General features: G+C 43.3%; 1 protein-coding gene across 1 annotated transcript in view; it reads left to right on the top strand.

The window, feature by feature from the left end:
• Positions 1–15453, top strand: part of prex1 (phosphatidylinositol-3,4,5-trisphosphate-dependent Rac exchange factor 1) — a 76804-nt gene that overhangs the window by 45190 nt on the left and 16161 nt on the right. The window contains exons 14-24 of the mRNA XM_070839159.1: positions 633–708; positions 1015–1087; positions 4323–4468; positions 6740–6832; positions 8806–8954; positions 9041–9126; positions 10363–10502; positions 11747–11891; positions 12533–12708; positions 13069–13230; positions 13989–14199. Of these exons, the coding sequence (XP_070695260.1) occupies positions 633–708; positions 1015–1087; positions 4323–4468; positions 6740–6832; positions 8806–8954; positions 9041–9126; positions 10363–10502; positions 11747–11891; positions 12533–12708; positions 13069–13230; positions 13989–14199 (1457 nt within the window). The remainder of the gene's footprint in view (positions 1–632; positions 709–1014; positions 1088–4322; positions 4469–6739; positions 6833–8805; positions 8955–9040; positions 9127–10362; positions 10503–11746; positions 11892–12532; positions 12709–13068; positions 13231–13988; positions 14200–15453) is intronic.

Here is a 15453-nt window from a genome sequence, read left to right as displayed (position 1 = left end):
TGTTTGTTAATGTAATCTCACAAAAGAATCTCACATGATCAGATATTAAAAAGGACAATAAACTTCAGCTGTTATTCTTATGCAAGGATTTAGAAAAACTGTATTCAAGCAGATTGTTTGCAGAACATAGTATTTTACCTGCGAATGCATACATAATTCTCGTGATACATGGATGTTGTCATGGCAGTAACAGAAACAAAGCGTGCTTTTTTTTTTTTTATGACTTCCTCTGACGAAAGTTCTCTTTTTGTTTTTTCATAAACATAACAGAAGCTGCTGGGTGTTGATGCGTTTTGTTGTTATCTATTAAACACTTGTTACATGTGAAGCCGCTGATCCGGCCGGTTGCGCAGTGGATAATTGCGCATGCCATCGGCCTGGGGAACCCGGGTTTGACTCCCTCCCAGTCCCGGCTACCAAAAATGGGCGAGGGTTGCGTCAGAAAGGGCATCCGGTGTAAAAAAAATAAAATAAATAACGCCAAAATCTACAAGCGGATCATCCGCTGTGGCGACCCCGAAAGGGAGCAGCCAGAAAAAAGGACAACAACATGTGAAGCCGCTGACTGTGAGCTGTTACCTGCACTGTGATGTGAAAATACATATTGTGAATCCTTTTTTTTGCTCCTTCAGGGACAGAGACCACCACCTGAAAACCTTCAAGTCTGTGGTGCCTGCCAGCAAACTGATTGACTGGCTACTCTTGCAGGTAAAATCAATGTCTATTTAATCCAAACACACACAAAACTAGTCCAGACTATGGGTTTTTCATATTGTTTTGCAAAAAAAATCTGTCACCTTTCAGTTACCTTGACGAGCACAGCCGAGGACAAAGAGGAGTGTCTTTATCATACACACATTAATTAACGTGTGCTGCCTCACAAATCACCATTTTTGCCCCCCAAAAAACACAGAGATGACTCAGGCCAGCTGTTCTGCAGTGTGCAGTGTGTGAGAAGGTGTAAACAGGCTTTGTGACTGATCGACTGTGTGCGTCACTGATTTGGTTTCCCAGGGAGACTGCTCGACCCGCGAGGACGCTGTGACGCTGGGTGTGGGGCTCTGCAACAATGGCTTCATGCACCACGGTCAGTTATATTCTCACTCATACATGATGGAGGGATAAACACAAACAAACCGAATGGCGGTTTCTCTCATTCAAGATAAAAGGAGCTCAATGACACATGATGTTGTGATGTCCTTTGTCCGACTAATTATTTATAATGGTCTCTTTTGCAACAGCTCTGGTTTAAATTTCACTAACGCTGTTGTTGTGTGACTTAGTAATTCTCTTGCTCTTCTACTTTCTGTGTTGCTTGATTACCTCATCGTGCATTTTGCCTCTTATTTGCCCCCTTTGTCAGTCCCCCTCTCTACCCACAAAAATATCTGCCGTCACAGGTTTAAAAAAGGGTCATCATAAATTTGTAACCTAGTCAAGCCAAGTCTCTATAACCTCACTTACCACATTTTAGTGGAGCGGCTTTGGTTCAAGCCCAGCATGTTGAATGTAAACAGCATTAGCAGTGTACCCTAACCAGAGCTGTTTGGCTTAGCTACATGGCTGTCTGGGTCAATCCACTGAACCATGACCACTGGTTAAGGCCTAAAATTGAGTCAGTCATCTTTATTGGCCAAGTGTATCATGTATAAAGTGAAAACCACCTACAAGAAGTATTCTTTGAATACGGAAGAAGTAACATGGTGACAGAAGATAATCATTGTTACACTTTCTGTAAATGGGCAAATTTGCCTGGACAAGTTATATCTATTTTTGATTTCATATTTTGGATCCTCCTGAAAGACCCTGAAGATCATGTGACAACCATGAATTGCATTAATATACGTTAATACACTAGTACAGTATTTCACAGGCTGCTTATTAACATGTCTCGCAGCAGTCAGTACAAGACGTGATACATCAGAATGTATGCAGTGTCAAAGTTTAAATGTACAGATGATTAAAAGCTTACAAATCTCTTTCTGTATATACTATGTCAAGCAACCACCACTGGCAGTCGAGTAGTGGCTTTCTCCTCACTTTTCCCTTACCTCATTGGCGCTCAGAAATACATCTCCCTCCCTCCACCATCTGTTGGAAGGTGTCACCTGTTCTCTTTTACCTCTCCCTCTTCTCTGCCCTTCCTCAGGGTCACGGCCTCTCTCTTCTCAGCCTGTCTGCACTCCTCACCTCTCCCCAAGTCGCTCTCTTTAGTCCTTAGTCAGCACATCTGCTGCTCTTCTCCCGGTTCCTCTTGAGCTCTTTGTCTCTTCCTTTCTTCTTTATGTCCTTGACTCTTACTCTTCATGTCTGTCCGTCTGGTTTTATTTGACATAAGGCTATGTGGCTCCTCACTGGCGGGAAGAGCACCAATAAGACACTGATTTAACACAGTTGCCGTGCCTTTCGTCTGCCCTTACCTGCTTACATCATTCTTCTAAATGCCTGTCGTGAACACCTGCTGCACTTTGCCCGTCAGGCAACTCACCACGCAGAGACCCTCAACACCAGATATAAAATACATCAGTACCTCCATCAGTCCTGTTATACGGCAGGGTATAAAATGTCATTTACAACAGAGAGTTATAATGATTTTTTTTAACCACAGCCTTTCTTTCCACCACAAGTTTTTTATCTGCGACATTAAGAGTTATGTGAATCAATTCTAATCCAGTATGTGTCTTGCGGTGATCAACTTTGTCAAGCTGCATCTATTTAGTGGTCATTGGCACTGCTGCACATTTATGGCACTGCTGCAAAAAGTATATAATATTTAGGCCTCCTGTGAAGTGCTGCACCCCTCTTCCTGTGAGTAAGTGGGTCCTAGCATTGCTGTCTTGACCCTTGGATATTGTCAGCTGTTCTCTGCATTTAAATGACGGTTGAACAGAGTGTGTGCGTAACCGCGTGTGTGTGTGTGTGTGTTATTAGGGCATGACAGTTTCCGGAGTAGCACTCCCTCCAGTTGAATAGGTGGTGTTGAGGTATTATAAAGGCCACAGCCCCCGTGACTCAGAGGAAATAACTCACGTTCAGTCTTCGTTTGAGTTGGCGTTAGGCCAGTGTGAGTGGGTTTGGCGCGCAAGTGATTGTGTGTGTGTGTGTGTGTTTGTGTAAGCCGTTTGTTAAAGCTTTTGTTCACCTGAGGGTGCCAGATGCTGTCCAAATCTCAGAACAGCTGGGTCCTTTTGCCTGTTAGTGTTGCCTGTACAAGTCCCATTTTGCAGTGGCATTACAGATTCATACACCTCAACTCATACGCAACGTACTTGATTTATATCATTGAGTGCGTTTGAGATTTGGACCAGAACAATGCCAGCTCCTATGTGACGCAATCAAGATGGGTATTTTCTTAATTCTTTCCAGCACAAAATAATTTCCCACCCACATCATGGCTTTAGTCCAAATGTGAGCATCAAAAACCTGAGGCAATGTCAGTGCCAGCTGTTGAACTGAATGCAGCACTGTGGCGGATATCCTGTCATCTCTGGCATGCTAGTGTGTTGACACCTGTTGCAGCAGTGTGGTTTGACTGGGCTTAAATAAAAACTGATCATCATGGGTGGCAGGAAATATGTTTAGCACAATACGTGCTCACGTTCTGTCATTTTTGGCCTTATTTGAGTGGCTTAGCTCCCCACCAGAGAAACATTAAAAGATTGGCTGTAGGGTTAATGTAGTGAAAAACTGCTGTGGCTGGAGAAGCATCCATAATGTGCTCCTCACCTGTTTGAAGTGCCCCATGTGTTGGAGAGAGGCTCAGCCCAACAGTGGGATTTTGAAGCACTCAGACGCACGTGGCAGACAGATTCTTGTGTCCTCCCGAGAGTCTGCCCCCCCGCCCCCCCCCAGTCCTGGCCTGAGCTGGCTAGGACCCAGATGTGGTTTGGCTCCAGATGTTCCTGCTAGCATCATTAACTAATTAGCTTGTTTGTGTGAAGATGTCTACACAATAAGTGGCAGCTTCTTTTGATTCTGCGCAGGCAAACACGCCTAAATCTCCACAGGTCTTTGAGTTGCAAATTACCTGTAAACAAGGCTCGTGGCATCATGTAACACACTTTAAGTTTACAAGGTCCAATTTTCCAACAGGACCATCAGTTTAGTCAGCATGAGCACACTTTGGGTTATTCATGCACAAGCAATAATTCATAGTCCGACCTAATGCTAAATGTCTTTTTGGCTTTTCATTAGCACCACTTCTCCTCTTTTTTTCTTTTTTTAAGTTACAAAATTTGAAGTGTCACCCATTGCTGTTTCTCACATTGTTAGTTTCTCCTGCGGCTTTCTGACTACATGCTGCGCGCGTTTTTGCCCCTCAGTCTTGGAGAAGAGCGAGTTCAAAGATGAGTCCCAGTTCTTCCGTTTCTACGCAGACGAGGAAATAGAGGGAACCAGCACCAAGAGCAAGCAGCTCCAGCGCAATGACTTCAAACTCATCGAAAACATCTTGGCCAAGTCGCTGGTGGTGAGCTGACACACAGACACACACATAAACACATGTGTCGCTACGCTCTCTCATGCACATGCACGGTTACACAGAAACTTATTTTCAGTGGTAGACTTGGGGGGGGGAATTCTTAGATTGTTAGTGTGTCTCTGAAGCAAGTGCACTAAATGTGGCACAAAGATCTTTTAACAATGGATCAATGTGGATGGATGGAAAACAAGCTGCTTCTTCAAAGCTGTCCTCGTTTATCTGGATATGTGTCGTGCTTTCATGCATGCACGAAAGCATACACACATGCACAATGCTGTATGTGTGCGTGTGTGTTCGCACAGTAATTATATAACATGACTGTATTGTCTAGCTAATTGAACTGTACTGGCATCTGCTATAACTTTCGCTCCAGTTTGGTTCAACCTGCGTGTGTGTTCATCTTTCTGATCTCCACAACTCAAAGTAATTAACATCACTGTACACACAGAAACACCCCGTGGGAGCAGGGGGCTGCTTTGATGACAATAAACACCTTTGAATTTGCTCTGATCAGTATGCTTATTAATGAGTCTTGTCTTGTGGAAATATAATCAACTGTGCTGCCTGGGATGAAGTCCCTTATGTGCTGCTGCTGAAACAGGAGAGGTGATGGGAGTTGATTGTTATATTATATATATATAGATATGATGCACGCTCGTCCGCATATGAAGACGGTTGGAAACATTTCATTGTAGTATGCAGACATGAAACAGGGCAAAGTAAATGGTAGTGAGCCCTGGTTGGATTCCCTCCTTTACTAATTGCTCTGCTTTAATAAGAAACATTTAATATGCCTTGCCAGTCAAGGCTTGTGACCTTTCATGTCATTCCAATCTTGGATCCCAATATATATTTTTCCTAACAGGCTGCTTAGTTCCATTATCTAATACCGCAGAGGCTAATTAGAATTAAAATGCAACAGTGTCTCAGTTTTTCCTCCTCATAAAATTTCTCTTTTTACGGCATGCATATTTATATTCCTTCCTCTTTTTATCCTTGGTGATACATTGACATTTAACAATCCTTATTCATGACATGAGACAACAGGTGCTGGGAGAACAGAGTGAGGAGGAGAGTCGCCACAAGGGACAAAAATCAGGAGTATCTGCTATAAACAAATCTGCAAAATTGTGGGAGCGTTCCTGAAATGTTGAGAAGGTTTTTTTTTTTTAAAGAAAGCCCCATGCACACTGAAACGCACAAGACACCACATGCAGAAAGGTAGTTACAGGATAATAGATAATAAGTTCACTAATGGAAAAATGGAGAGTGTCTGCTTCGTGGCCTGAAGCTGCCAAAACTTTATTCCATCCTATCAGGTCATTTTTCTACAGTAAAATGGTCTGAATGTCCTTCTCTCTTTATAATGTCTATAATAAGTCAAATAGCATATAGCCTGTATATTATTATTATTATTATTATAATAAAGTCAGCGTACGCTGTTCTGGGTCTAGTGACAGTTGTTTCCAGAGGCTGACACAGAAAGTTAACTGTAAACCTAGAAGCACCACCAGCGTCCCTTTTCATATGCGAGTGGGAAATAGACATGCTATCTGGCCCTCGACAAGGAGTGGAAAGGCCTTTTTCCTTGATCAGCAGAACTAATCCTCCCTCATGGCTATTACTGAAGTGTAGTGTAGGAACTCTTTATTTACCACAGCCATCTCCTCTGATGTAACAGCAGAGATCTCCATCTTATCAGGGCCGTGCAGCAGGAAAAGATGGCCCCAGCAGCTTACCTAATGGAAGCAGGCTAATGTGTTTGGTGATGACAGAGTTTAACTAAGCCTCGCCCCACCGGGGGATAGAGTATGGGAACCAAAGAGCATCATCAGAAGCAAGACACCTGACACACAATGAAGAGCACAAATTGCAAACCTGCTAGATAGTTATGATAACATGTGGATAGTTTGAATAGAAGACCGCCCAGAAGGAGTGCCACAAATCAAGTGGTCAAAATAAGTCCTCAAAAGAAATCGAGTCACGGCAGCAGGTACGAACAAATTAGCTTTTACAGCAAGAAGATGCCATTGACTTCTAATTAAGAGTCTGAGGAGATGTGAACTTAGAAGATATTTACAGGGTGTGCTAAAAGGCAGCACAGCAGAGTGAGGCAATTAAAACAAATAGCAAAATAAATGTCATGACACATATATTCATGCTTGTGTACTCGTGCTGTTAGACCACTGAAGGAGAAGGACGTGTAACACGGTCACAAGTGTAAATGTGGAAGTAATTAGATGGTTTGCTCTGTGCTAGATTCACCCCGAGGAAGAGGACTACGGCTTCGAGATTGAGGAGAAAAACAAGGCCATTGTGGTGAAATCTGTCACCAGGGGCTCACATGCTGAGGTAATGGTCAACACGCGCACACACACACACACACACACACACACACACACACACACACACACACACACACACACATACACACACACACACACACACACACACACACACACACACACACACACTGTATCTCCTTTCCGCCCCAGGGCATTAGTTCCAGTAGTTAATGGCTGTCTACTGTTTGGACGGCTGCTGTCAGTCTGCCTCTGTTCCCTTTGGAGGGACTGAAATTGCTAATAAAGTTGTGACAGAATATCTAATAAGTGCATGATTATTGAGTTTATTTTAAATTGCGGGCCGTAGTATTATTGTTGTGTTCAGGGGCAGCCTGTAAATATGGCATTTGTTACATCTGTGTCAACAGTCACAGACTTATTGTTTTTCATTCTGACACAAATGAAATGACAATGTAACCTTAATGCAAGGACCAAAGCCTTATGTATTGTTTATACAATCTCACTAGCACCTTTCCACTTGAAAACACACCATGATGCCCCAGTTGTTTGTGGAGTTTTCCTCTTCAATAGATTCAGGGATGGAAAACCTTTTCCTCTGCTCCCTCGCCATTTCATTTTATCCTCTGGTTCAAGTTCCCTCATCGCTCTGTTATTTTACTCACTGCGGTTTTTCCCACAATAATCTCCTCCTCAGTCACTCTCTAGATAATCTTTCTTTTTCTCCTCTGCCTGCTTCCACCGCAGTAAACTCTCACTCTTCTGCTCCCTCTTGCTCTTTTTCTCTCTATTTCTCTCGCTCCTCCTCTCACTCTGTTATTCATACCCCATGTCCCTCATGCCCCACAATAACAGGATTGCTAGTTGTGACACAGCCCGTGTGCCAGCACAGTGAATGAAGCTCAGCTGATTCCCATGGGGCTCTGAAAAGGGCTGAAACACACACACACACACACACACACACACACACACACAGAGCTCTTTCACTATATGATACTATAATAGAACGTCACGTGCAGACAGGCACCCATGCTGTATAATCACACACACACACACACACACACACTTCCACATTCAGATGGCCGTGACTCCTCCCAGTCGTTCCTACATCCATCCTGGGCCAATATCCAGAGTCGGGGCCCTGCGCAGCCAAGGCCACCCCACCGGATCTGTGCCCAGGACACTGGACTCACACAGCGGACACACAGAGGCAGCATTATTCTCACAACGTGACTGAAGATGTGCAAGATGACTGCATTTAATGACGTGCAGCAGGCTGCAGTGTGTCATTTGTATTTTAGATTTTAGAAGCTGATAGCTGAGGATGTTTCATACTTTTTGAGCGTTTGTGTGCACAGTTAATTCTGTATTTTTAGTAACTTACACGCATTATAGCTGATCCAATTGTATTTAGCTAAAAGAAAAAGGCAAGATCTGATAACTGAAGCCAGAAACATGTGGCCATATTAAGAGAGAAATATGAATGAAGTGCATTTCTGTATTCACATGTGCATTACTGTGGAAATTGATAGTAACCCCTCAGTCTGGAAAAGTGTACAAATGCACAGGCAGCAGGCAGGAGACTTAAGTTTAATATGATTATATATGAGCTTTGTCATATCTAGTAGCCAATCTTGATAAGTTCACCCTCCATAAAAAGCCTATTCATATGCTGGAAGATACACAACATGACTGAACAGGCTATGAAAATATCGAGCACTACTATTTTCTCTGTTATGCTTTGGTTTGTTGTCTGCCATGCTCCTTAGAGGCACATAGAACGAGCAGGGACTTTTGGGTAATGCACACTAGTCAGTAAGGAAAAGAAACTTGGATCGCACTTCATCTCAGGCAAATACAGCACACAGTTTAGAATTACCCTGAGGAGGTAATTCATGAATTGAACGCAGTCCCCCATCTGAAACTCTTACTGTGCGAATGGGGGCTTAAGATGGAGCTAAAACAAGCAGCGACCTAAAAATAACAGCATTCTGTCTCCTGTCTGTCCGTCTGTCCACCCAGATGGCCGGCCTGCAGGTAGGCAGGAAGATCTACACGATAAACGAGGACCTGCTGTTCCTCAGGTCCATCTCAGAGGTGGAGACCATGATCAGCCAGGCCTTCTGCATACGACGCTCCCTGCGGCTTCTGGTCGCCACTAAGGCCAAAGAGTGAGGAAGCACACACTAACACTCAAACGCACACGAATGAGCAGGCAGAGGGTGGCACTGGTCTGACTGGTTCTTTTCTCCTCCAGGATTGTGAAGATCCCTGACAACCCAGACAGCCTCTCCTTCAGACTGTGTGGCTCTGCCCCTCCTCACGTCCACGCCGTGAGGAAAGGTGAGTGCCTTAGTGTACAATATAGTTTTTAACTGTAAAGCAATACCATCAGTTGGAATGTGTATTGGAAAAGTCGTCTATTGAGTTCACATCTCCCAGACAGACGTAATTAAATCAATCTTTTTTTAATTCAGTTACAAGTGGCATATGTTTTATTTATGAGTCTGACGGTGGGGATCTGTTAACAGATTTTTAAGAACGTGTTATTGCAGGATCGTGACAGTAAATGCTTTGAAAGTGTTTATGGTGTCAGAAAGACAAATAATTCTGGGTGAATTCGAGAGAAAGATGAGGTAACTCAAGCCTCAAACCACCTGTTACACTCTGCTTTTAGTGAGCCTCTATTAGGTTTTTATGGCCACCTGTCAGCCAGACCGCCTGCGGTCAAGGTTCAAGCCCCTAATAGACCAAACTCTACATTTAAAGCACACACACAGGGCGCACGCACAGCTCTGTGATCAGTGCAGTGGATAACTGAACAGACACCCGCACTCTTGTTCTTCCCATTCTTTCCTCCTGCAGCGTCCCTACAACCTTCTATCCAGATGTTTGTGCTGCTTAGTCTGACTGCAAGTAGAAAAACGAGAGATTTATGACAAGCTGAGTGAGGAATGAATCTCGATGTGTAAACCAGACAGGAGCAGGAGAGGACACACACCAAAACAGAGAGGAGAGAGTAGCCCATGGAATTTGATCTCATGGTTTTACCTTGCTTTATTATGGCAATGGGACTCCTTCTTTTCTTTCTTTACTAGTGTCTTGGGGAGCAGTTCTTTCCATCTGAATTCAGACTCTCCACTTGTTTTTCCCTGTTCCTAAATCAGTCCCCCTGTGTGATATCCCTGCATGGGTCAAGTAGCCCCGGAGTTAGGTAATTGCTGGCACCCTGAGTGGAAGTGATGCCAGCGGTATTTTTAGGTCGGAGAGGAAGATGATGGAGGTGTTGATTGGACTTCCAGGCTGTAGAGCCATTAGTAGCTTGGCCATTAGTGGCGTGTTACAGCACTGAACCAAATAATATCTGTTTTCCTGGAGGAACAAAAGGGACGGGTTACATGCAGATACAGACCAAATAAAAAAAAGATTTTCTCCCAATATAGGAGACGCATGTACAGTACTGTTAACTCCTCCCTTTCCCTGATGTTTTCAAAATAGCCCAATGTGTTGTATACAGTTTTGCTGTAATTATACCACCCAGTCACCTTTGACCTCTGATCCCGTGTTGAAACACTGCAGGCTGGGAGGCGGCGGCGGCGGGGCTCCAGCCCGGGCAGGTCATCCTTAAGGTTAACGGCAACAACGTCAACCAAAGTGACTACCAGGAGGTCCTGGAGCACTTCACTGCACAGCACACACACCAGGAGCATCCCCAAGCAGTGAGCGGACACTAAACAAACACTAACACGCAATCTTTTCTTCACTGGAGCAGCATTTCTAATGAATGTGGTTTGTATTGAGGGCGTTTTTCTTAAAGAAACACAACCTGTGACTCAACAAGCCATCATGTCCAGTGAGTTTTTACAGTCCTTGAGTTTGTTGTTATGGATTTCTCTGTACCAAAGAAACTCGGCGACCCAGACATTCCTGCTCCGAGATGGTAAATAAAACAGCATTAGCATTAGATTTAGCTACAGTAACTTATGTATGAAGAACTTAACGGATTTCACTGACCTTGCAACACACTAGCTCCTTGAAAATCTCTGTAATAGGACCAGAGTGATATCATACACCTTGTTTCTTCACACTACCAGCGCTCCTGACTTCAGCCGTGGGTGGCCTAGTGACCTCAGACATAAATTACCGGCTGTCACTTAGTCGCTCCAGGCTTCGTGTAGTGAGACATTTCTCAGCTCGAGATACAATCCCGCCTGGAGTGAAAAAGTAGCCCTAAGCAACAAATAAACAACTTGCCTTTTTCCAGTGAACTCTCACCCACATCTGCTGCCAAGAATGTTTGGGTTGAATTCTGTTTTAAAATAACAAAGGCAAAGTTTTATTTTTCATAAGTGGATACTACTATTGTCACACTATAGCCAACATTCCCTACAGCAGCATTCGATGTCTCCAGGCGGTATTTCACAGGGCTGCAGTCACAGTAGGACAGTCTCCATACAGGACAAGGTGCATTGTTTAGTTTGGTTTTATTTAGCCTGGCCTACTCTTTTGGTAAAACCCTCTGAACAGGCTCAGCTGATGAGCCTCATTTTGGATTTGTTCCAGTAAATGTTTGCTGGTTCATTTAGCAGCAGGATAAATTACAAGGATGTGGTTAATGTGGCTGACTGCGCTGCTGAGTTTGGGGCTGTGCAGTCGGCCCTCATTTCCTAATATCTAAGATTCTTCAAATTCTGTGTATAAAGTGTGTCCACATCTAAAGCCTTGTTTTCAAAAAAGCACACACTTTACCATAGCTAAATTTGACAATGTCTCCACTATTTCTCCTTTATGCTCGCTCCCTTTATCTCACAGATACCTCTTAGCGTTATTTCTTCGACTGCTCACTTTTTTTCCTCACTTCCTCTTTCGCTCAGTTCTCCATTTTAGTTTCAGTAATTAGTTTTTGCACATTACAGAAATCCTCAATATGACTGTTCGACCATATCTTATCCTTTTCTCCCAGTGTCAGTGGGTGTATCGTGCATTTGAGGATGTGGAAGAGCTTCAAAGAGAAAGAGGTGCAGGGGAGAAGGAGGAGAGCCCTTTCAGGCCTTATCCAGTGGAGAATGGCTCTGACCACGAGGAGGAGAACAGCACCAATGGAACAGGTGAAGCACAATGTTACATTTTTTTTTGTTCTTGAATTTACATTTTTATTAATAAAGCCATATTTTAAGATTTGGATGAATGAGTTTTAAGGAGTCAGTGCTTTACTGGAACAGGGTTACTGTGACTTGGTCTCTATAGCTCCTCCGTGTGTTGTGTGGAGAAAAAATAACACATAAGAAAAACATGTCCCCTTTGCTGCCAAAACATTACATCAGAACATTATGTTCCACCTAAATTTCTATGTTCAGATGACCGCTGAATTGGGTCATAGTAACCGGGTCAGAAAAAAGTGGCTTCAGCAGTCTGTAATTTTTCCCTAAATATAGAAAACCCTCTGTCATAATGCTACAAACAGGCAGTAGTTACAGTCGTTTACACGGAGTACCCTACCATGTATCATTACTAAATGGATTCATAATGTTATTGTCTTTCCAAAGATTAGAAGGTTTTGTATACAAGCAAGCAATTATTTTACACTTTAGATGCGTCAACAACATTTTATGCCATGGCTGTTATTTATTTGTTTCTCTGAATTTTTATTTTTTAATGGATACATTCTTCATTTCATATATAAATGTGTATAAATAGAATTATTTCATGCAAAGTATATATAGTAACAGGTGAAAATTGCACTCCACAGACCACCGCCTGGGCAGACTTTCCCTCTCCGATGAGCTGCCGCTGGTCAGTATGACGGTAGATAACGTCCATCTGGAGCACGGCGTAGTCTATGAATATGTCAGCACTGCCGGCATCAAGAGCCACGTCCTGGAGAAGATGGTGGAGCCTAAAGGCTGCTTCAGTCTCACGGCAAAGGTACTTGGTGATTATGTTAAGATGGAGGGAATGAACAGCAGTCATAAGTCATACTTCCATCTGCTTGTAGCTCAATGTTGTGCAGTCTTACTTTTAATTTGCTTAACATGTATCATAGAAGATTTGCTGTTCACCAGCTTGTGGGTCACTAATATTTGTTCAACTTGTGCTATTATGACAGGATCAGAAAGCAGCAAGAGGGTTGTTTGGCCTCACTGCTGGTTTTGGTTGTTAGTGTTGGAAAGCTGAATGTTTTGCTGCTACCAGGAATGCTATTTTTACTCTGATTGTAATCAACTAAGTTTCTAAACTTTCACTGAAGGAGCTCTCCATCCTTACCATTGTTTGTTTTCGCTGCAGATCCTGGAGGCATTTTCTAGCGATGACAGCCTCTTTGTCCGTAACTGCAGCCAGCTCATCTCCCAGAGCGACAGAGTGGTTACCATGCCTCAGTTCGAGTTCAGACAAATCTGTGACACCAAGCTGGAGAGTATCAGACGGCGAATCAGCAGCTATCAGCAGGTACTAGGACACTCCTGCACACTCTCTTGAACACATAGACATGAGATCCTTTTGAATTGTTACACACAGGAATGTCCCCAACTCATTCACATTCATTTAAAAACACAATTGACGGACGTTGATAAAACTAAAATATAAGTCCGGTAACTTAAATTCCTACTAGTATCCTCACATTTATACCAAAAAACAATTATCTCTCTTCTTCTTGAATACATTTCTTACTGGCTCTTATTTCCCCTGCCTAAACCTACTCACAGTCATGCATTTTAATGCTTTTAGAACAGCTAAGAGAGGCTTTATGACGGGATGTGAAAATAGGTCAAACGCTGGCTTTCTTGTGTTCCTTTGTGTCTAGTAACCACACTCTCAAATATTATTAAATATACCTACCATGTGAAATACAGCTCATCTGTATCCACATGACACTTATTAGGAAATTTGACGGCAGTAGTTAGACAAAAGCTCTTGTGCTTACTTACATTTTTTATTCAGGACAGCAAGAACTCTTTTAACTAATGGGAAGTCTCATAAACTTGAAGATAACGTTACGTGATTAATCTTCATTTTGCCTGTCATCATGTGTTGCATCTCCATGTCCTATTTTCTGCTACAGTGACCACGTTTTGCCTTGATGGTTAAAGTGAAAATCATCTTGTAAAAACACCCCACAAATATTAGAGCTGCCAGTCATGCAGCTTGTGCTTCCGCTAAACTGTCTGGGTCCTGCTCCCTGTAACATTTCCTCCTTTTTCACCCAGTTTGCCCTGGAGCTGAGGAACAAGGCGTGGCCCTCCTTCAAGCAGGCCGGCGTTCGCCCTCACGCGCTGGGCTGCATGGACTTCATTCCCACCAACTGCCACGTGAACTTCATGCAGGTCTCCTACCCCAAGAGCATTACCTCCGCTGGCAGGACTTTCAGCATCCGCTTTGGGCGCAAGAACTCCCTGTTTGGCCTCGATCCTGACCAAGGTAGAGGGGACACACAAACACACCCCTCCATCTAATACGATTTAAATATTAGTGCAATCTCTGTCACATATCCACTGCTTAAACTAAGCTTCAGTGAGATCCATTCCCTTCATGATAATAAAGCTTAACCCACTTAACACCAGCTCAGTGATCATTTTGACTAATTACCCTCCATGACCATTTAAATCCCAATGCGCAGAGAACCACAGTAGCCATAAGGTTTCAGCAAGGATTCCCATAGTAAATTAGATGAGTGGTTTGCCATTAAGACTCCATTAGCCCTAGGACATACTCGTGTTATTGACATGACAAGCGACCGAATGATGTCAGCAAAGATGGTGCCTCGACCTCAGCGTAGGAATGTGTACCATTCATCCAGTGCTGCTGCTGCAGAGGTCAAAGTGGAGAGAAAGAGGGAGTTTGAGTGGAAGTGGAATGTAATGTCGCAAAGGAATTAAGAAATCCTTTATCCAGAGATACAGAAAGAAGTATCCTGTCTTTGACTTTGTTATGACACAGCTTGATATTAATAAAAAGTCTTGACTTGATTAAGAGGCTTGACTGCTGATCTCCCCTGAACTGCTCTGGTCTCAGCAAAGATGAAAATGCAACACAGCTGACTAGACAGCAGACACAGACACGGCATTGCTCGCATCATTCCAGTCGTTCTCATCTTTCCTCTCAGCACTCGGCTGCAAGTGCGACATCTGCCTAGCAGTTGTGCTGCAGCTCTGGTGCTTTTCAGCGTACGTTCTACTGGTACAACAAAACAACAGGCACGGAGAGGATTTTTTCCTCCAGTGACTTTCTCCTCATTCTTCCTCTAGTGTCGCAATCAGACACAGAGTGAAATTACAAGACGAACTGCCTGAGGTGACAGAAATTTTCCTCTTTCAGCACCATACCCTGGGATTTTTAAGGAACGTGTGGAATGTACATAAAACACATAAAGGCTTCTCTATTTAATAGTACACACTCTGGGTTCATTGCAAGAACTTAATCTGTCTGCAGTTTTGGGACGTCTCGGGTTATTGCAGCTCAGTTTGGCATTCAACCCAAGCAAACAGTTTGGCATCCTGCTTTCACTGTGCATATCAGCAGCATAAACGCCCTTTGCAAAGTTGTTTTTCATCAAGTCTAAATGGAGATCAGACAAGAGTGTTACTTCATAGGGTTTGAACATCTGGGGTAGATATAATTGTCAGAGAGTGAAGTCTGTTTCATTCAGCCACTGGAAGCATGTTGTTTATTCTC

Source organism: Pempheris klunzingeri, chromosome 11 (genome assembly GCF_042242105.1).
Source record: "Pempheris klunzingeri isolate RE-2024b chromosome 11, fPemKlu1.hap1, whole genome shotgun sequence".
Lineage (NCBI taxonomy): Eukaryota > Metazoa > Chordata > Actinopteri > Acropomatiformes > Pempheridae > Pempheris > Pempheris klunzingeri.
This window is presented reverse-complemented; position numbering and strand designations above follow the sequence as displayed.